The sequence below is a fragment of the Garra rufa genome, chromosome 9 (genome assembly GCF_049309525.1).
Source record: "Garra rufa chromosome 9, GarRuf1.0, whole genome shotgun sequence".
Classification (NCBI taxonomy): Eukaryota; Metazoa; Chordata; class Actinopteri; order Cypriniformes; family Cyprinidae; genus Garra; species Garra rufa.
The window spans coordinates 15,783,225-15,805,020 of NC_133369.1; the positions used below are offsets into that span (position 1 = coordinate 15,783,225).

The window sequence follows — 21,796 nt, forward strand, 5'->3', positions numbered from 1 at the left end:
AAGAAACATTTTTAAAAAATTAAATAAACATTTTTTTAAAGAAATATTTTTAAAATGATATCGACTTTGAACTTGTACATACATATATATATATATATATATATATATATATATATTTTTTTTTTAATTATTTAAAGAAATATTTTTAAAAATGATATTGATTTTGTTTGTGTATATAATTTTCTTTTGAAAAATTATTTAAAGAAATATTTGTAAAAATTATATTGATTTTGTTTGTGTATATAATTTTTTTTGAAAAATTATAAAGAAATATTTTTAAAAATGATATTGATTTTGTTTGTGTATATAATTTTTTTTTGAAAAATTATTTAAAGAAATATTTTTTAAAATGATATTGATTTTTTTGTGTATATAATTGTTTTTTTGAAAAATTATTTAAAGAAATATTTTTAAAAATTATATTGACTGAGCTTTTATGTATGTGTATATATATATATACTTTTTAAACTAAAGAAATATTTTTAAAAAAATTACATTGACTGTCTATATATATTTGTTTAAAAAACAAATATATATATTTTTGAAAAATTATTTAAAGAAATATAAAAAAATATCAACTTTGAGCTTGCATGTGTGTATACATATATTTTTAAATTTTTTGAAAAATGATTAAATTAATGATAAAATGATATAGACTTTGATAATAATAGAAAGGTATGTAACAAAACATGGTCAGGTCAAAGTGTCAAATCAAATTTCAAATTTTTCAAATTTTTAAAAAATATTAAAAAATATATATTGACTGATTTTGTATGTATATTTTTGATTTTTGAAAAAAATGATTTAAAGAAATATTGTTAAAAATTATATCGACTTTGAGCTTGTATGTGTGTATATATATATTTTTTTTATTTTTATTTTTTAAAGAAGTCTTTCTTGAAAATGACATCAACTTTGAGGTTTCTGAATGAGACAGTGCTTTGAATATGGAGGCTTGTTCAATAAATATAAGCAACAAAAATATCTCAAACCGTAGACTCAATAAGTCCCTGACTGTTTTGCTGTTTTTCAAGCCATTGTGAGAAAAAGGAAATTAAAATGCAGTGTGCTCTGTACCGGTCTGAGACCTAAATAATCTTTGTGCCAAAGGTCCATTGTTTGTTTTTGTAGGTGCCTTGCGCAATCATTCACGTAGTGTTCCATGAGCTGCTTTACTAATGACTGTTACAGTAGATGTTAAAACATGCTTTAGGGATCAGCTTTGATTTCTTCGCCCATAAATTTAAGGCTTACATTTGTACAAACACGCATGGCAAGGAAAACAAAACACCAAGAAGGGAACAGCCCTCAATAAAACCCTGCACATATTTACGGTAATAAGAAAATCCTATTTAAACCCATATTGATTGCATTAGTTAAGAGCATCTAATTAACCGTAAAACCACCTTTGCACCTTTTTGGACATATATGGAAGCTTGTTTCCTTCCTGTAAGTGAAACTCTTTCATCTTGCAATTCTAGAAAATATAAATTCAAGTTTCTGTTAAATGATTAGTTCACTCCCGAATAAAAAAATCCTGATAATTCACTAGGGGTGGGAGAAAAAAATTGATCGCGATTCTTTTTGAAACGATTTAAACATCGATTGGTTTCTCTCAGAATGGATTTATATTTAACAAGTTTACCTTTACTAAGAGGTAGTGGGGAGAAGTTACCGCTTTTATTCCAACGAGGGCGAAATGCATAAATGTGTTGCACTTTTTAAGTAGCACCGAGCAGACGATTGGCGTGTGACCTCAATGTACTGCGAGAGCGTTTTGCGACAAATTTTCGTGAGCGGTCGCACTGGCGCGACCACTGCGTTGTTCAGCTCATAAGCGCTGCCATTACTATTGCATACGAGAAACATATAACGTCAAACTAAACGAAAGCAAAACCAAAGCGCGCTAAGTTTTAGCTGCGCAGCTCGGACCACAAAGTAAACAAACTTGTCCAAGCTAAAACAGCTTTACTCGGGAGCAGGGTTGCCAGGTCTCAGGAAAAAATCCAGCCTAAAGCTTCCTCAAAACCTGCCCAAAAAGAATGAAAACTAGCTCAATTTTTGCCACGTCCAAACACAGTTGACAGCTGATTTATTCCATTAACGCACTTTAAAATGAACATTTTAATTGTATTTATTTATTCTATGTTTTTCATTTTAGGGAGACTTGTTTAGGTTATATATGTGTATTTTTAACTATTCAATCTGTATTTTATTGTGATTTTCTTTTCTTCATTTTCATTTGAACTTTTTTTTTTACCTAGAATTATGTGGCATAAACTTGCAACTGTGAGTTATAAAGTCAGAAATGCGAGATATAAACTCACAATTGACTTCCTCTGAATTGCATGATATAAACTCACAATTGCCAGAAATAGTCAAAATTGCAAGATACATTTTTTTAATTATTTTTCTCGCAAATTTGAGTTTGTATCTCACATTTCTGACTTTTTTCCACAACTTAGAATTCGGACTTTTTTTCTCTGAATTGCATGATATAAACTCACAATAACAAGAAATAGTAAAAAAAAAAAAAAAAAATGCAAGTTTGTATCTCACAATTCAATAATTTTTTTTTTCCAAAACTGCGAGATATAAACTCACAATTCTGACTTTTTTCTTCAAATTGCATGATATAAACTTACAACTGCGAGAAATAGTGAAAATTGCTAGATAAAAACTTGCAATTCTTGTTTCTACAAATATGAGTTTGTATCTCACAATTCTGACTTTTTTTCTCTGAATTGCATGATATAAACTCGCAACAGCAAGAAATAGTACAAAAAATATGCAAGTTTGTATCTCACAATTTAACACTTTTTTTCCCCCAAACTGCGAGATATAAACTCATAATTCTGACTTTTTTCTCTGAATTGCGTAATATGCTCAATTGCAAGAAATAAAGCCAATTTTTTCCTACAACAGCAAGATATAAACTCATGTCTCTTTTTTTCCAAATTGTGGGATATAAACTTACAATTATGACTTTATTTCTCGCAATTGTGCGTTTATATCACGCAATTCGAAAAAAAAGTCTCATAAAAAGTAATATTACAACTTTTTTTGTCTCTCAAATGCAAGTCTGCAATTATCACTTTTTCCCCTACAAGGGGATATATAAACTTACAATTCTGATTTTCTTCTTTGAATTGTGGGATATATTTTCAGTACTTTTCATGATCAATTTGAATATTTATAGACGATATGGCCAGAAATATTATGACAATATTTTTTCCATATCATATCTGTATTTATATATTAATTTACCATTAATATGGAAGGAAATGTTTTCCACATGTTTGTTAGATCCTGGGAATGATGTATAACTGAACTATTCATTAATGAAATTAAATGTATACTTAAAAATTAAAGTCTTTTAAGCCACCTTTTAATTTAGGGCCTTTTAATGTTACAAATAACAGTAATATTACTTTGAGAAATACATCATAGTAATATGTTTCTGTTAAAATTTGTGATCATTTTTAAATGAAGCGGTGTAAAGCTCTGAAGTGACTCTCTGAGAAGCTCTTTTACCGGCTGTTGTTTTGTTTATTTCTGCTGTGTGAAAGCTTTAACATCTCTGCTGTGGGTAAAACTCACCTAATAGTTTTGTGACATTATATTATTTCGTAATTTTTCCCGCCACTGCATTTTCAAAATAGACGCGCGAACCTGGCAACACTGCTCGGGTGCCAAGTTGATTTGGCGACACTGTTCCTTTAATACTGCAAAGCTCTAAAATGATCCAACTTGAATGTTATTTTTAATGGGATGACCAAAATATACTTTGCGTAAACAAAGTCAAATTTGTTTTGCCGGGAAAACAATGACTAGAACGGTTTGCAAAGTAACAGCACTTTATTTTATTTCAGAAAGTATTTTTTCTACTCATTTTGTTGAACATTTGAATCGGCAGACTCGAAATTCTTTCAAAAAAAAAAAAAAAAAAGTATTGTGATAGTATTGAATCGGGAGGTAGGTGTATCGTCTCATCCCTATAACTTACTCACCCCCATGTCATACAAGAGGTTCATGTCTTTCCTTATTCAGTCGAAAAGAAATTAAGTTTTTTGAGGAAAACATTCCAGGATTTTTCCCCATAAAGTGGACCTCAAAGGGAGCCAAAGGGTTGAGGGTCCAAATTGTAGTTTTAATGCAGCTTCAAAGGGCTCTACACGATCCCAGCCCAGAAAAAGAAGTTGTATCTAGTGAAAATAAATAATTATATCCTTTTTAACCACAAATGCTCTGCTTCCTAAAGGTTTAGTTAATGTGCATTAGCTAATCCACCTTTCTCAATAAAAAAAGAAGAACAACACACTGCGCTTTGTACAACTGTATTGTTACAAACCAATACACAACAAAAGATTCATCAACATAACACCATGCCGCATGAACAGAACACTATTACTGCTCCCATTTGATCCAAAAATCAATCAGTCGGACTAATAGACTAAAAGATGTTTATAAAAAAAATAAAAGGAAAAGTATTAAGGACAAAAAAGCCTAATGAGTGCTTTGCACAAACATTACGGCTTTCAAAAGTGAGACAGATACTTAAATGGGCAAACAGTCACATAAACAAAACCAAAAAGTGAGAAAATCTGCAAGCAACGTGTATAATTAAGTTAAAGGAGCTGTCGGGGTCTTTGGCTGAGATGCAAACATCTGCATGTTCCTCTACATAGTCAGCTAAGAATGAAATGCACTTCCACTAAAACAAAAAAAAAACTCTAAAACACTGGATTTCTAAAGCAACATGCACATTCTGAAAGCTTTCGCAACACACTATGACATTTCCTAACAGATTACAGCAAACACTTAAAGTAAATTACAGTTTGGGATCTTGCAAAGCAATGCGGTCAAAATAAAACATCACAATTACAAGCAAAAACATGGTGTTTAACATTTCAGCCCAACATTGTGCTACATCGAGCTGCATTCAAAAACAAAGTACAGAGTAAAGTATACAAAGTGTGTGTGTGTAAATCAGTGATTTAATCATGGTGCCGTGTGAGGACTGGAAACAGAGAGCGTGTGTTTGAGCTTGTGCGGGGTGGAGCTTGATGTGTGAAAGTGAGACTAAATGCGAGGTTTAAATGACAAAGGGCAGTGGCCGCCGTTCAAAGTCTCTGTTCAGATAAACAGATAATAGCCTTTTTCTAATACTTGGGGATTAAAGGAATAATTCACCTGAAAGTGAAAATTATTTACTCACCCTCATGTCATTACAAACTTTTTTTTCTTACACTGGAGACTTTTTACAACAATTTAGTGCCTGTTAGATGCTCTCCAAAAAAAAAAAACAGCATGAAGATATCATTTTTCCACAGAAAAAAACAAACATGTATGGAAGCCAATTTCTGCCACTGAATAAAAAATAAAAAAGGTTATTGCGAATTTCTATCTCATAATTCTGACTTTTTTTATACCTAAAATTACGTGGCATAAAGTTGCAACTGTGAGTTATAAAGTCAGAAATGTGAGATATAAACTCACAATTGACTTTCTCCGAATTGCATGATATAAAATCACACTTGCCAAAAATAAAGTCAAAATTGCGAGATAAACTCGCAATTCTTTTTTTTCTTGCAAATGCGAGTTTGAATCTCATTTTTCCCCACAACTGCGATATACAAACTCATAATTCTAACTTTTTTACCCAAATTGCATGATATAAACTCACAATTGCAATAAATTGAAATAAAGAGCAAATTCTGATTTTTTCCTACAACAGCGAGATATAAACTCACAATTGTGATAAGTCAAAATTGTAACATAAAATCTCGAGTTTGCAATTCTGACTTTTTTCAATTCGGAGTTTGCAATTCAGACTTCTTTCTTTGAATTGCGTTATATAATCTCACAACTGCGAGAAATAAAGTCAAAATTATTAGATAAAAATTTGCAATTCTTTTTTTTTCTCATAAATGTGAGTTTGTATCTCACAATTCTGACTTTTTCCCCCACAACTGCGAGATATAAACTTACAATTCTGACTTTATTTCTCACAATTGTACGTTTATATCACGCAATTCGAGAAAAAAAAAAAGTCAAAATTGCAAGATAAAAACTCACAAATCTTTTTTCTTGCAAATGTAAGTTTGTATCTCGCAATTTTGACTTTTCCCACAACTACAAGATATAAACTCACAATTCTGACTTTTTTTTTCCTCAGAATTGCGTGATGTGAACTCACAATTTGCAAGAAATAGTGTCAAAATTGCGAGATAAAAGCTCACAATAATTTTTTTCTCACAAAAGCGAGTTTGTATTTTGCAATTCTAACTTTTTTCCCCTCAACTGCAAGACATAAACTCACAATTCATTTTCTTTCCTCTGAATTGCATGATAGAAACTTGCAATTGCGAGAAAGTATAACTTGCAAATGCAAGTTAGTATCTCACAATTCTGACTTTATCCTCCAAATTGCCTAATATAGACTCACAATTGCGAGAAATAAAGCCAAAATTGCAAGCTAAAATCCCACAACTGTGAGATATAAACTCATAATTCAGACTTTTTTTCCTCCAAATCGTGGTAAACTTACAACTGTGACAAATAAAGCCAAAATCGCAAGATAAAAAGTCGCAATTCTGGCATTTTTCCCACAATTGCAAAATATAAACTCAAAATTCTGACTTTTCTCAAATTCTGACTTTGTTGAAATATAAACTTGCAACTGTGATTTATAAAACCCAGTTTTGAGAGGAAAAAAAAAATCTCAAAATTGCAAGTTTATATCTCACAATTCTGACTTGCAATTATGTATTAAATCAGAATTGCGAGTTTGTCACGCAATCTGACTTCATTTCTCAGAAAAAGTCGCAAAAGTCAGAATTGTGAATTTATCTCGCAAAAATACATTTTATTTGTTTTGTTTTTTTATTCAGTTGCGGGCTTCCATATATATGGGTTTGAAATTACTTGAAGGTGAATAAATGAGTGTTTTTTTATAGGTATTATTTAAAACTATTCCTTTAGAATTCTAAAGGCCATTATGCACTATTTGTTAATGCAATATCAGACATTCTGAAATGAAAAAAAGCTATATTTTCATACTATATCCATCTACTATACACATACCGGAGGGCTTTGAATAACACACTAATTTGTGCAACTGTCAATGCCAAGCAGTTGGAGACACTATAATGGTATAGGTGCACATATATTTCCATTACAAAACAAAAGCAAACACACACTTGCGCACATCCTTATCAATGACAGACTATGACAAACATGCCAGTTATAACTTTGGGAAGGCAGTCAAATAGTCCCCTGGGTTAAAGCGATAAGAGCCTTTCCTCTTCCACGGCAAGCACAGCCAGTGTCTCAAATGCACACGTCACACATTCACACTCTTTGTCAGACGTTCTCATACAATCCGGTCCAAATTAAAAACAGTCTTAGAGTAGAGAGGGGGACAAACGTCTCCTCGGAGACATTCCAGAGGATCCAAAACATAAAAAACCTGCAGAGGTGGCGTCCATGTTGGTAGCTGCAGCAAGGAGGTTGTCATTTTTGTGATCAGGATCTGTTCTTTATCTCCTCCTCTTTGGTGCAGTGCTGCTAGCTGGATACGTTCTGCTGAGGGCACTTTACGGAGATTGGGGTAAAAACAAAAAAGCCTGGGGAACAGATGAGCTGTTAAAACATGTAGTGAATGTGAATGTGAGAGGATGGAGAGAAAGAGGAAGGTGTGTGTTCATACTCACAGGTAAAAAGGCTATAACAAGCTGTTTCGTCCATTAGCATGAGGCACTTTGGATCTCATTTGTTCCTGCATCGGGCCAGACTGCAAAAGGAAGTGGCACAATCAGGTTATCGGCATGGAAAACATGCGTAATTATTAACAATAAGTCCACTTTAACAAACATAACTACACTTTCAGTAGTACAGTATGTTTTCCATTTGTATGATCCAAGTCTTAAAGTGGTCTTAAAGTGAAAGTTTAATCTTCAAGTGAGGTCAAATAATCTAATATACTAGGGAAAACAACTGTAACTTTCTCCTAAGACAAACAAGAGAGCATTTATTGAATGTTCCTGCTATTAAAGCAGCATTCAATTCTAAGAATAATACACACACACACACACACACACACACACACACACAAGTAAAAAAATAAGTAAAAACTACAAATTAATATAGCAAGAGTAATGATATTATTTTAACAGTATTTATGTTTAGGTATATACAACAACAACAAATGCAATTAAAATATACGCCAATTAAATATAATGTAAGTACAATGCACAATGAAAATTATATAGTATAGTAAAAAAAAAAATACTACTACTAATAAATCACCATATTACCATTACAATATTACTCATTACTTTTAAATAATAATAACATTAATACAAACAAACTACTATTTAATAATAAATAATAATAATAATAATAATAATAATAATAATAAAATTTAGCACTATACAATAAATACTAAACAAATATTACTACTACTAATATCATATTACTATACATTTTAACACATTTATAATAATAATAATAATAATAATAATACAAAACAACAACAAAATTATTATTATTGTTTTATTGTATTAAGTATTATTATTATTATTATTATTATTAATAATAATGATATAATAATAATAATAATAATAATAATAATAATAATACAAAACAATAAGAAAATCAAATGAAATATAATTTTAATACTATATACCATAAATACTAAATAAATATTACTACTACTGTCATCATCATTGTCATATTACTACAGTTTAACTCATTACTTTTATTATAACAAGATATTATTATTATTACTATTATTATTATTATTATTATAAGTGGTGTTGTTTAATTATAAAAGTACTGAGTTAAAATGTATAGTAATATGATAGTAGTAGTAATAGTAATTTTATTTAGTATGAATTTATTCGTTTTTATGTAGTAGTAGTAGTAGTACTAGTAATAATAATAATAATAATAATAATAATAATAATAGTAATTTAGTATTTAGTACTAGAATTATATTTAATTTGCCTATTATTATTATTATTATTAATGTTGTTGTGTATTATTATTATTAATATGTATTATATATTATGTATTATAGTAATATGATGATAATGACAGTAGTAGTATTTTTATTTATTTTTATTTATTTAGTAGTAGTAAACAAGCTTTCCATTAGGATACTATTTGGTCGAGATACAACTATTTGAAAATCTGGAATCTCAGGGAGCCAAAAAAATAAAAAATAAAAAATAAAAAAATAAAAATCACCTTTAAAGCATTTTACTAATCAAAAATTAAGTTTTAATATATTTGCAGTAGGACATCTACAGCATATCTTAATGGAACATGATTTTTACCTAATATCCTAATGATTTTCTGCATAAAGAAAAATATAATTTTGATCCATTCAATGTATTTTTGGCAATTGCTACAAATATACCTGTGCTACTTAAGACTGCTTTTGTAGTCCAGAGTCACATATTATATTTATTATTATTTAGCAAGAATGTGTCATCTCCGCAAAAGTTTTTTTTACACAGCATAGTGTTCATTAGATTGCTACATGATGTATAAACTGTAAAAGAAATTCACACTTCAAGAGGTGGAGCTGAAAAAAAAAAAATCTACATTCTTCATGCAACAACAAGCCTGTTTCACATACACAGAGCTCTTCACAGCGTCACACCCATTGTTACATCATGTGTCTCAGGAACATTGCATCTCACATCAGAGCGAGGAGGAAGTCCATTGCACTTGGTCATTCTATACACAATTTCCCAGCACAACACAAAAGAACAGAAGCACAAGGGGAAAGCCAGCGGGTCAGTCACCTGTGTTCATCACATGGACTATGAAAAGCTCATATCAACCAATACTGCTTATCGCTGAAGGTTTCAGCTATCAGCACTGCATTGTTAAAAGGTCCAGCTTTTGCTTTGATAAAACTAATAAAGGTGCCATTAAATAAAAAGCTAATTTCCTAAGAGGTGTAACTTTTGCAAACCACACGTGAAGCTACAGATTGCCATTTTAAAGAAAAATCAATCAGTGACCACTGCAAAGACCTTGATGAACATTTCCTCATTTAAAGAGCTCTATTCTGTCTCTGACGGGCTGCCTGCCAACATTCCTCTAAGCAAGTTGCAGTCTGCTTGATTCTGCCCAGGTATTCAGTCCCTCCATGAGCTGGAGGATTAGGTAACACCTCACCTTCTTATTTGACAACACAACAGCCCAATGAACACCAGCTAAGTCCCACTTCAGATCACATCTTACACACACAGCATGTCTACCTTATTCAAATATGCACTTTAATAATAATAATAAACGTTATTATTAGTAGTAGTATTATTAGTAATTTAAAATGTTTGTTAATGTTTTACAAACTAAAAAAAACATTGAAATTATAGGTATAGTCCACACAAAAATGAAAATGACCCCATGACTTTACTTATTACTTATCCTCAAGCCATCCTAGGTGTATATGACTTTCTTCTTTCAGATGAATACAATTGGAGTTATATTAAAAAATTTCATGGCTCTTCCAAGCTTTATAATGGCAGTGAATGGGTGTTGAGATTTTAAAGTCCAATAAAGTGCATCTATCTATCATAAAAAGTACTCCACGTAGGTCTGCCAGGCTAATAAAGGCCTTCTTAAGTAAATTTATGTGTTTGTGTAAGAAAAACATCCATATTTAAAACCGTAATATCTAGCTTCCGCTAACTGTCGTAGAAGTGTTCGCAAGAAAGTGGCGTTCCAGTGGATGATGTAGTCGAACCCGGGAGCCCAGTGAATAATGCAAAGCAAAACACTGGTTAATGAATTAGAAATATGAAACGAGGATTTCGAGAAGTTCCTTTTGCTGTAAACAAAATTTGGTTCACATGACACTAGCATATTCTCACTGGAGCTTATGTTACGCCTATTTCTTACGTCATCCACTGGAACACTACCAGTTTTCATTTTGACAGCAAATTTTTTATTTAGTCTTAGTCTTTCGACTAAAATTCCATTTAGTTTTAGTCATATAAAAATCATAACATTTTAAAATCGAATGGGTTTATATAGTGTAATGCATTTATTTAGCATTTATCTAAATGACCAAACTCATTGTATAGGTTTGATATCAAGGTTTTATCATGATAGACACAAATATAACTGCTTCGACATGCAACATTGCCTTTATATTAAAATAGGGCTGGACGATATGGCAAAAATTTATATCACAATATATTTCTTAATTTCGGTCGATACGATATAATTCCGATATCGATATGGACAATATTAAAAAGCCTCATCTTGGATGCCCTGGTGGTAAGCAGATAAACATCAAATTTTCATTTTTGGGTGAACTATCCCTTTAATATTTTCGTCTCGTTTTTATTTGTTGACAAATGTCAACAGATTTGTCATAGTTTTTGTCATTCAAAACAAGCTTTTGTTTCATTATCGCCTCATTTTCAGTGAAAAAATGTCGTTGACAAATTATGACGAAATTAACACTGAACACTTTCTTGTAAACGTGGGTATGGCAGTTAGCAGAAGCTAGAGATTATGGTTTATAAAGTTTTAAATACGGATATTTTTCTTACACAAACATCGATTTACTTTAGAAGGCTTATATTAACTCTCCGGAGCCATGTGGAGTACTTTTATGATGGATGGATGCACTTTATTGGATTTCAAAATATTGACACGCATTCACTGCCATAGTCATATACACCTAAAATGGCTTGAGGGTGAGTAAATCTTGGGGTAATTTTTAATTTTTGGGTGAACTATCCTTTTAAAAAAGAATTTATAAGCTAAAATAAAATTGAAAACATTATTGCTTCCAAACTCATTAGAAGATAAAATATATATTAAAACTACTATTACTACTAATACATTTTTTTTTAAATGCCTTCAACATTCACGTCAAGCTTTTAAACATGACATGTTCAGACAACTGACAGGTGCAGCTGCTTTGAGGGCAAAAACGAAAATGAAAGAGGTCAAAAGAAAAACAACAGGGATTTCCAAAAGGACTGGTAGTGGGTGTCAGGTATATTTGTATGAAAATTTTTAATAGGTGCCTGTAGCAATCTGGTATTACTCAAAGAATCAGTAAAGAATGCATGCAGAACTATTTGTTCTGTCAATGTAAATTAATTATAGCCATGCCATAAATATACAAATGAGACAGCCCCACTGTACCAACATTATAAAACATGTCTTACCGGCTGCATGCCATCTGCCATTTCACCAGAGCCTATGTGTGTCAGATGAACGAAGTTTGTGGGCTCTCCGATCATGCTACGGTCAATTCTCCTCCGTTTCTTCTTCTGTGAACACAGATGCTTAAATTAACAATGGTCCAGCATAAACAAAGCACTTGATTGAGATCGGTGAAACAGCATGACGTAAACCCCAGGTGTTGAAAATTTAAGTGAAGCCCGTCATGTGACCATACAATGACCTCAGAAGTGCCTGGGTGATATTACACTAATGTTTCCCCATGGAACCTATTCCTGGATACATCCTGAAGATGAGCAGGAGTTCAATGAGTTCCTAAAAATCCCCATCTGTTATAAAGTTTACAGTTTCTTTTCTTTGTTTCCCATAACTATGTGGTAGAGTTAGTCATAGATTATATAAGTAGAACTAAAAAAAAAAAAAAAAAAAAAAAACTTCCATCAACAATTGGAATAATTATTTGATGAGATCATGTGCCATAGCAGGGGTGTTGGCATACATGCTATTACTTGTCTGTCCAGAGTGAACAAAGTGCATTTTACACAACATAAACCACTGGATTCACATTGTCAATCATCAAATACATCTTCTAGACTTATCCGAAATCCTAGGGGTGGGCGATATGACCTAAAATTAATATCACAGTGTTTTTCATCTTTTGAAAGGTGACTGTATAATATCACGGTATTATTTTTTTTTGGTACATTTTGGGAGGAGTAGCCTGTCCTGTCCCTTTAGTATGTGAATAAAGTTAATATTTTTATAATATAATAAGTAAATGGTAGGTATCCTTATCAAAAAGAGACATGGGAGAGTATGCATTCTTAACATATTTATTTTGCAAAAAAAACTAAAAGATCAGAACAGTGTACAACAAAACAAAAAATATTTTTTTTATTGAAATTTAATTTCTGCAATATTTAAAACCTTTAAATAACTGGGGGAAATCAACCCATGGCAACAGTTTAAAGGTAGACCAATTCTGTGGGGAAAACAAGGACTTGGCAACCCTGCATCCAACACGAGCTGCTGGAGTTAATGTCATTGCACACATGAGATTTTTGCACGTTAAAAAAATACAGGTTATGTTAATCGAGTTTACACACTGCCTCTGAAACTTTCGTCCGTCATAAAAAAATAAAATAAAATAAAAAATCGGATCGTGTTTGACTTTCTGCATTTTCGCATCCATAATAGCCTAAGCATTTTGATAAGGATGGCGAATATGAGAAAAAAAAAAAAAAAAAACGCATACGAAAATCGGACTCAGTGAACTATGTCCTTTAGATTTGAATGATCACGGGTCGAAAGTAAAGAGAGATTACAAACATAGACTGGAGGATTTGCTGCAATCTTGTACTCATTGACAAATATCTATTAACATTATAAGATGTGCTGCTCCCTTTACACAGAGTGTGCGTTATCGCAAAATCGAAAGTAAAAGTAAACAGGCCGGTCGCGTTCGCCTCGCGTCCACTCAATTTGTGATCCGCTGTGTAAAATCCTTCGGCCGGCCGCCGGGAAAAGTCCCGGTCGTCCCGATTGCCCGCCCCTGGTATAGGCTACAGGCCCGACCTTTCTTCGCAATGTTTCACCAGTCGTTTAATGGCCAATCCCCTTTTACCTACCACCTGCAAAGCTGATACGAATATGTTTTACTTTTTACTTACAACAAGATATAGTATAAGGACAGGTATTCAGACCACAACTGAACGTTTGAAGAAAATGTAATGCCTTATTATTTAGAATTAGCTATTATTGATGTAAATGCAGCCGTTCGAGGCACATTTATTACGGTATTGACGGTATTAGAAAATCCATGTTGTGGCGCAATGTCACACCGGTGCTGACTATGACACCGGTGTACCGCCCAGTCCTATCTCACACTATAGTTTTTGAAACAGATCAGAGAAACTGTTTGATGTTAGTGATCAGATCATTTGGTTGGTGTTAAAGTTATCATCATTAAAAACTATAATTATACTAATAATGCTGTTATACATCAAAATTATTATTACATAAATAGTTATTTCTTCCTAAATAACAGTAATAAGTAAAGTAAATAACCATCCATTCGATAAACCTAATGAAAGCTATGAGGGATAATTTTACATAAAATAGGAATATAAATATTTATTTGTAATTTATGTACAGTGTTAAAAATACTCTTTTTTATTATTATCATTATTATTACATAAATAGTTACATTGGCTATTGAGCAATTAAATTAAATATATATATATATATATATATATATATATAAATCATTTATTATTATTTTAATAATAATTTATTATAATAATAATAAATGATAAGTATATAGATATTATATAGATATAATATATATAAATATAAAAATATATGTAGAATAATAAAAATGGCAGCAATTATTTAAAAATAACAAAAATAAACATTTTTTAACAAACTCTTGGGAGGTAAAATTTTAGGATTTTTCATTTACATATAATAATAATAATAATAATAATTTAAAATAACAAAAAATGAACTTTTTATAACAATAATTTTTATAATAGGACAAATATTTTGGGCAACTTGAGGTAAAATTTGATTTTATAACAATAATACATTTTTATAATACAACAAATTTCTTGGGCACTTTGAGGTAAAATGTGAGGACTTTGTTTACATAAAATAATAATAACAATAACAACAACAACAATAAATGTCAGCAATAATTTAAAAATAACAACAATAAACATTTTATAACAATAACAAATTTTATAATAAGACAGATCTCTTGGGCACTTTGAAGTACTACTAGGGGATTTTTCATTTAAATAATAATAATATTAATAATAATAATAATAATAATAATAATAATAATGAAAATGGCAGCAATATATTTAGAAATAACAAATTTCTAATAACAACAATTTCTAACAATAATACGTTTTATAATAAGACAAATCCCTTGGGCACTCTGAGATACTATTTAAGGATTTTTTATTTTACGTATAATAAAATTACTATAATAACAATAATCACAGCAGTAATTTAAAAATAATAACAATAATAAATTTTTAAACAACAAATTCTTATTGCATTATGTAAGGAAAAAAGAAAGAAAGAAAAAAGGAAAGAAGGAAAGAAGGAAAGAAGGAAAGAAAGAAAGAAAAACTATTTGTATGTTTTCTGCTCTGGCCCAAGCAATTCAGTTTGAAAACAGTTACAAGCTAAACTTAGTTTTTCAAATCCAACATCCCTTATGTAACTCCAGACATCCTTGAAGGTGTTTACTTTCATAATCTTTGTATAGTCAATGGCCCATATCATAGCAAACCCTTGGCACATGCTTTAGTCCTTATCACCTTCTCTGATGTAAGGAGACACTTCAAACACAATCATTTTATCTAAATCAGTTGAAGAAAATTGCTCTTGCACAGGGATGTAGCACTGGTCTGTTACAGATGCCCACTGCTGTCTGACCTCACCCCCCACCCAACAATAGAACAAACAAGAACCTAAAAATAAAAAAGAGGAAGGAGGGAGGAAAAGAATGAGCACTCCCAGCTCAGAGGAGCCAGCTTCCCTTCAGAACCCCCTGTCATTGTTACAGGAGACCATGGTAAACCTGGGTCATCATTGGCTCAGAACCCCAATCCAGATAAAAACAAACTGACTAACAAAGCCTAAACCAAGTAATCTGATATCAAATATGCAAAGCTTTAGAAACATAAACATGATTTGTAAACTTAAAGGAATATTAAAAGAGATAGTCCACTCTAAAATATACATATATATTTTGCTGTATCAATGACTTTTCAACTTTCTTTGCTCATGCAATACAAAAGGAGATGTTTGGCAGAATGTCTGAACGTCCAAACTGGCTCTTTTACAATGAAATGAAAGTAGACCGCCACAGACTGTCATGCGCCAAAAAAAGATCATAAAAGTCCCATAAAGAGATCCATATGACTCATGCTCCATATTCAAAGTCTTAAAGCCAATTGTTTTGTGTGAGGAACAGACTGATATTCAAGTCATTATTCACATAAAACTTGCCACATCATGATCAAAACGTACAAGAAGGAGAGGTCAAACGTGGTACAAGCATTTTGTGGTGCCACGTGTGAATATGCACAACCATTAATGAAATCTGAAAGCTAAAAAACTAATTAACATTAGATTTTTAGAAAATGGCAACTTTTATCAAACAATTGTATAGCTTTAGAAGATTTATAGTATGGTGTAATATAGTACAGGAATATGTAGTATGTGAGTCATAAGTCAATCATACAGGTTTTCGAAAAACGTGAGTTGGAGTTCAAAAGTTTGTGGTCTGTAAAACTGTTATATTTTTTATTCACCAAGGCTGCAATTACTTGATCAAAAGCACAGTTAAAAACTGTAATACTGTGAAAAATTATTACAATTTGAAACAACTGGTTTGCATTTCAAAATGTTTAAAATTGTAATATATTTTTAATGGCAAAACTGAATTTTCAATAGCCATTATTCCAGTCATGAGTTCCACATGATGCTAATCATTTTAATGTGCTGATTTAATGCTCAAGAAACACTTATTAATGAATGTTCGAAACAGCTGCTAAGCTTTTGTGGAAACCATTTTTGTCTGGATTCAGAAACCATTTTAATATGCTGATTTAATACTCGAGAAACACTTCTTATTAATTAACCATTTTTTTTCTGGATTTTTAAATCAACAGGAAGATGAAAGAACAGCATCTGTTTGAAATAGAAATCTTTTGCAACATTATAAATGTTCATAAAGTTGTGTTTGATCAATTTAAGGCATCCTTGCTGAATAAAAGTACTGTATAAAAGCATTATCACACTCATAGCAGTGTGATATAGCTGTGTATCAGCATGGCTTTGATCCGGCGGTAGGCACGAGGCTGCAAGCCAAATACTGTAATAATATGAGACCTAAGACTGCCCATTAGAATTATCTAAAACTAATTATCTCTCATGTTTAACCACTACAGTACCGAGAGCTCACTGGAGCTCACATCTTGAAATGATTACACTTGATATGAGAAATTCTGCAAGCGGAGTGATACAAACAGTGAAATCGTTGTAGTTCTGTTATCATTAAAATATCACACTGCTGGAAAAGGCTTTCAGCCAATCAGATTCAAGGACCACAAAGAACTGTTGTGTTATTGAATAGTCGCTCACCAAGGCTGCAATTATTTGACCGAAAGCACAGTAAAAACAGTAATATTGTAGATTATTATTACAATTTGAAACAACCATTATGCATTTTAATAATAATTTTAATAATATTGAAATTTTTTATTTATTTCTTCGATGGCAAAGCTTATTTTCCAGTCTTCAGTGCCACATGATCCTTTAGAAATCATTTTAATATGCTGATTTCACGCTTAAGAAACATTTCTTATTAATAAATGTCTGAAACAGCTGCTAAACTTTTGTGGAAACCATTTTTTTTCTGGACTTTTAATGAGCATTTATTTAGAATAGAAATCTTTTGCAACATCAAAAATGTCCATACTTTTGCATTTAAGTACTATATATGAGCAATATCTCACTCGCAGCAGCACAACATGGCTGTGATTTGGCCGTAATAACACAAGACCAAAAACTGCCTATTAGATACATCCAAAACTAATTATCACTCATTTTTAACCACTACAGAGACATCAGAACCAGCAGCCCATTGCAAAAGAACTGGCTGAGGTAAGGCTACTTTCAGTGGGTTCATGAGCACTGAACAGCCAGTTTTTGGACATCTCCAAAAATCTCAAAGCAAATTTTCAAATAGACGTTATCTTTATTAACAAACCACATTTTTTGTAGTCTAAACAAGTACATTCTCGCCTAATAAAAACTCTTAAAACTACATTCCGTGACACAAAAACAGTTTTTTTTTTTTTTTTTAATTATTGTGGATTTGGGCATCTGCCATAACATTTGCTGTGAGAAATAACACAAGCGGAGTGATACACACTGTGAAACGGTTGGAGTTCTGTTATCACTAGAATATCGCACTGCTGGAAAAGGCTCTCGGCCAATCAGATTCGAGGACCACAAAGAACTGTAGCATTAAAAAGTTAAATAGAATGATAGCTAGAAAAACAGATAGATTGTTATAGATAGAATGTTTGATCTATAGATAGATAGATATTTTAAATCTTACTGACCCCAAACTTTTGAACTGTGGTGTATATTCTTGATATATATATATATATATATATATATATATATATATATAAAATAAAATATGCATATGTGGCCACATTTATCAGACTTCCCTCACATGCAAAGTGGTTTAGATCCATACCTCTATACATTCACCCCTTCAGTGACAGAGCATTCTTTGTCCATCTGTGTTTCACGTCTGGCTTCACTCTCAAAAACACATTTACACTCCTGACAAACTCCTGAGACTATCTGGGTCACATTCACATCAGCTGAAAGGTTCCTTTTCTGCCCTAGACCAGCATGAGTCATTCTTCGCGTGATTAACGAACACAAAACGCGCATGAGCCACGGGGAATGCCTAATTGATGAAATTAGTCCAGATGTTGTTCTGAAAAGGAGGCTGATATCACACTACCTGTGATTCATGTAGATTCTTGAAAACTAGGTTTTATTGTATTAAACCAGCTTATGATAGAGGCCTGGGAAATAAAACTATAAATCTCTTCAAATGAGACACTTACCGGAGGAGGTTTGGCTACCACGCAGCAGCCAATCTTATGCCAGAATGCACTCATCTCCGGCATGCACCGGTTGGGTTCCCCCCTCTCTCTCGCCACCCTGCAGGCCGTTTAGAGACAAGACAGAGAGAGAATCTAATCCTCAACACTCAGCGATATAAGACGTGGCTCGTCCAAAAAACTCCGTCCTGATCACTGACAGAATCCTTGTTGATGTCTTCGCTTTAAGTATATATACACAAGACCCCTTATTCCCTCAGTTATTCTGGGCCCCTGATTTCCAGTTGATTCTGTAGGACTGTAGGGTTTATATGAGGCAGAGCTGTTACAGACCAATCTGTTTAATGAAAGAAAAAAAAAAAAGAATTTCAATGAAGTAGACCTGAATCCAGTATACAAACACACCATGTATTATACATTTAACACACTACATACAAAACAGTAACTTACACTAATTACGAATAATGCAAATCTTAAAATTAAAGAAATTATCATTTTGTAATCTTGTAATTTCTTTCTTTAGCACTAAGATATATAATATAGAACTGAACATTTATGATATACATTTACATGATAGTACTCCAATTATCTTCGAAAACAGCTTATAAAAGAAAAAGCACTATAGCAGTACCATCATGCTGTGATATATTACCATATACACTACCAGTCAAAAGTTTTTGAACAGTAAGATTTTAAATGTTTTTTTTTATTATCTTTTCTGCTCAGCAAGCCTGCATTTATTTGATCCAAAATACAGCAAAATCAGTAATGATTGAGAAATGTGAAATATTTTTCCTTTATAAAATAACTGTTTTAAAATGTAATTTATTCCAGTGATCAAAAACAACCAACATTTTTATGTATTTTTTGATGGCAAAGCTGAATTTTCAGCATCATTACTCCAGTCTTCAGCGTCACACGATCCTTCAGAAATCATTCTAATATGCTGACTTTGCTGTTCAAGAAACATTCATCATTATTATTATTATAAATATTTAAAACAGTTCAGAAAAAAATATGGAAATTATCATTTTATTTAGCAAGGATGCTTTAAATTGATCAAAAGTGATCATAAAGACAATGTTACAAAAAATTATATTTCAGAAAAATGCTGTTATGCTGTTAATAATAATTAAATAAAAATGTTTGCTTTGAAATCACAGGAATAAATTACATTTTAGAACACAGATTCAAAACTCTACTGTTTTGCTGTACTTGGGATCAACAATAAAAACAATAAAAATCTTAATGTCCAAAAACTTTTGACTGGTAGTGTGCATTACACTGGTAGTGTAATAACATGGTACTTTGAAATATACAATTGTACGGAATAACTAAAATATTCATGTTGCTATTAATATGGTTCACAAAGACTAGCATGGTATTATGGTGGTATATCGAAAATCAAGTAGTACCATGGTAGTTTTTAACAAATAAATACAAAATATTCACACAAAGTAGCCGTCCTAAATCTTCAGCTGAACTCCCTAAGTAGACAGCAATGGTTTTATGCTGTCTAGGAAGGCAGTTCGCTGGTTTAAGACAGCCGCTTTCTTGGACACTGAGAACACTTTCTAGTGCTAAACCGTTACAACTAAAAGGAAATACACGGAAAATTCGTGTAATAAGCAACAAAGCCGTTACACTGACAGCTACTAAAACACGCCTAGAATGAGTTCAGTAAACGAGTAAACACGGTTAACAAACAATACTAACAAACAAACCACTCAGCCGCAGGCAGAAAACAAACAGCCCAGAGGAAGTTTTTGGGAAGACAATACAACATTGTGTAAAACTAAAAAAAAAGTTTTTTTTCTTCTCCTCGACTATGTTTAACTCTGAGCACATCGGTGATTAAGTTGTCAGAGAGTCATCCGACTAAAGTTAACTAGAGTATCAGCGTCCATCGCTTATCTTTCTCGTCTTTATTACTCAACCGCACAGGCGCTGCTCCTATTCAAACTCAACTATAACTGAAAGTTTGGCACAACACTCCGGCTCGATCGATCCCGGGCCGTGTTAGCGGCTCAAATGAATTAAGAGACTTGGAAAAGTTATTTTATTTTCTAGCATAAATTAAAAGAGGACGAAAAACGTTACCTTAGATGTAAACGAGAGCCCCAGTGAGCGGCCGGAGTGAAGCAAGTCTTGTGTGGAGAGCTGAGGGTGGAAATGACTCTGTGTTTCCCAGATCACTGAGGTGTGGTTGAAGTTTCCCCCATTAATATGAGGAAATACTTCAAACCAGAGACCATCAGCGCCACCAACGGGCGACAGATATATACAATATATATGTGTATGGCGTGTGCATACAATATAAAATCTGTCTTTATTTTATCTGTAGATATTTGTTGACGGAGAGGGAAATTAACTGGCTCAAACTTTTCATTTTACTCAATTTAAATAGTTCCCTTTGGAATATATTTGCTAAGATTTCTTAGTTTTCCAGTGCTTAAGATTTAAAAGCAAATCCGTTGCACTTTTGGATGAAATTGTGTATGTGCATCACATTTGGGAAATTATTATTGTTATTTGCAATTATATTGTATATAGGCCTACTGCTGAAAAAAAACAAAACAATAGCTTATATGCACTACCAGTCAAAAGTTTTTAAACAGTAAGATTTTTTTTAAAGTACAGCAAAAACAGTAAAATTCTAAAATATTTTTGCTGTTTAAAATAACTGTTTTCTATTTGAATATATTTTAAAATGTAATTTATTCCTGTGATCAAAGCTAAATTTTCAGCATCATTTCTCCAGTCTTCAGTGTCACATTATCCTTCAGAAATCATTTTAATATGCTGATTTGCTGTTCAAGAAACATTATTATTATTATCAATATTTAAAATAGTTGAGTTTTTTTTTTTTCAGGATTCTTTGATGAATAGAAAGATCCAAAGATCAGCAT

The 21,796-nt window shown here is 31.8% G+C and overlaps 1 protein-coding gene across 1 annotated transcript; it reads right to left on the reverse strand.

The window, feature by feature from the left end:
• Positions 1-4,321: 4,321 nt before the first annotated feature.
• Positions 4,322-21,099, reverse strand: cdc42se1 (CDC42 small effector 1). The gene is made up of 5 exons (XM_073846795.1): positions 20,988-21,099; positions 18,891-19,224; positions 12,207-12,311; positions 7,716-7,795; positions 4,322-7,628 (listed from the first exon to the last, which is right to left on the reverse strand). The coding sequence occupies exons 2-4, from the start codon at positions 18,951-18,953 to the stop codon at positions 7,727-7,729; spliced, it is 237 nt and encodes a 78-aa protein (XP_073702896.1). The 5' UTR covers positions 18,954-19,224; positions 20,988-21,099; the 3' UTR covers positions 4,322-7,628; positions 7,716-7,726.
• Positions 21,100-21,796: the final 697 nt, after the last annotated feature.

Coding starts and splice junctions, on each gene's coding strand:
- cdc42se1 (XM_073846795.1), bottom strand. CDS start 18,953: ATGCCGGAGATGAGTGCATTCTGGCATAAGATTGGCTGCTGCGTGGTA. Junction 12,312..18,890: donor TGGTAGCCAAACCTCCTCCG/GTAAGTGTCTCA, acceptor CTGTGTTCACAG/AAGAAGAAACGGAGGAGAAT. Junction 7,796..12,206: donor TGGCAGATGGCATGCAGCCG/GTAAGACATGTT, acceptor TTCCTTTTGCAG/TCTGGCCCGATGCAGGAACA.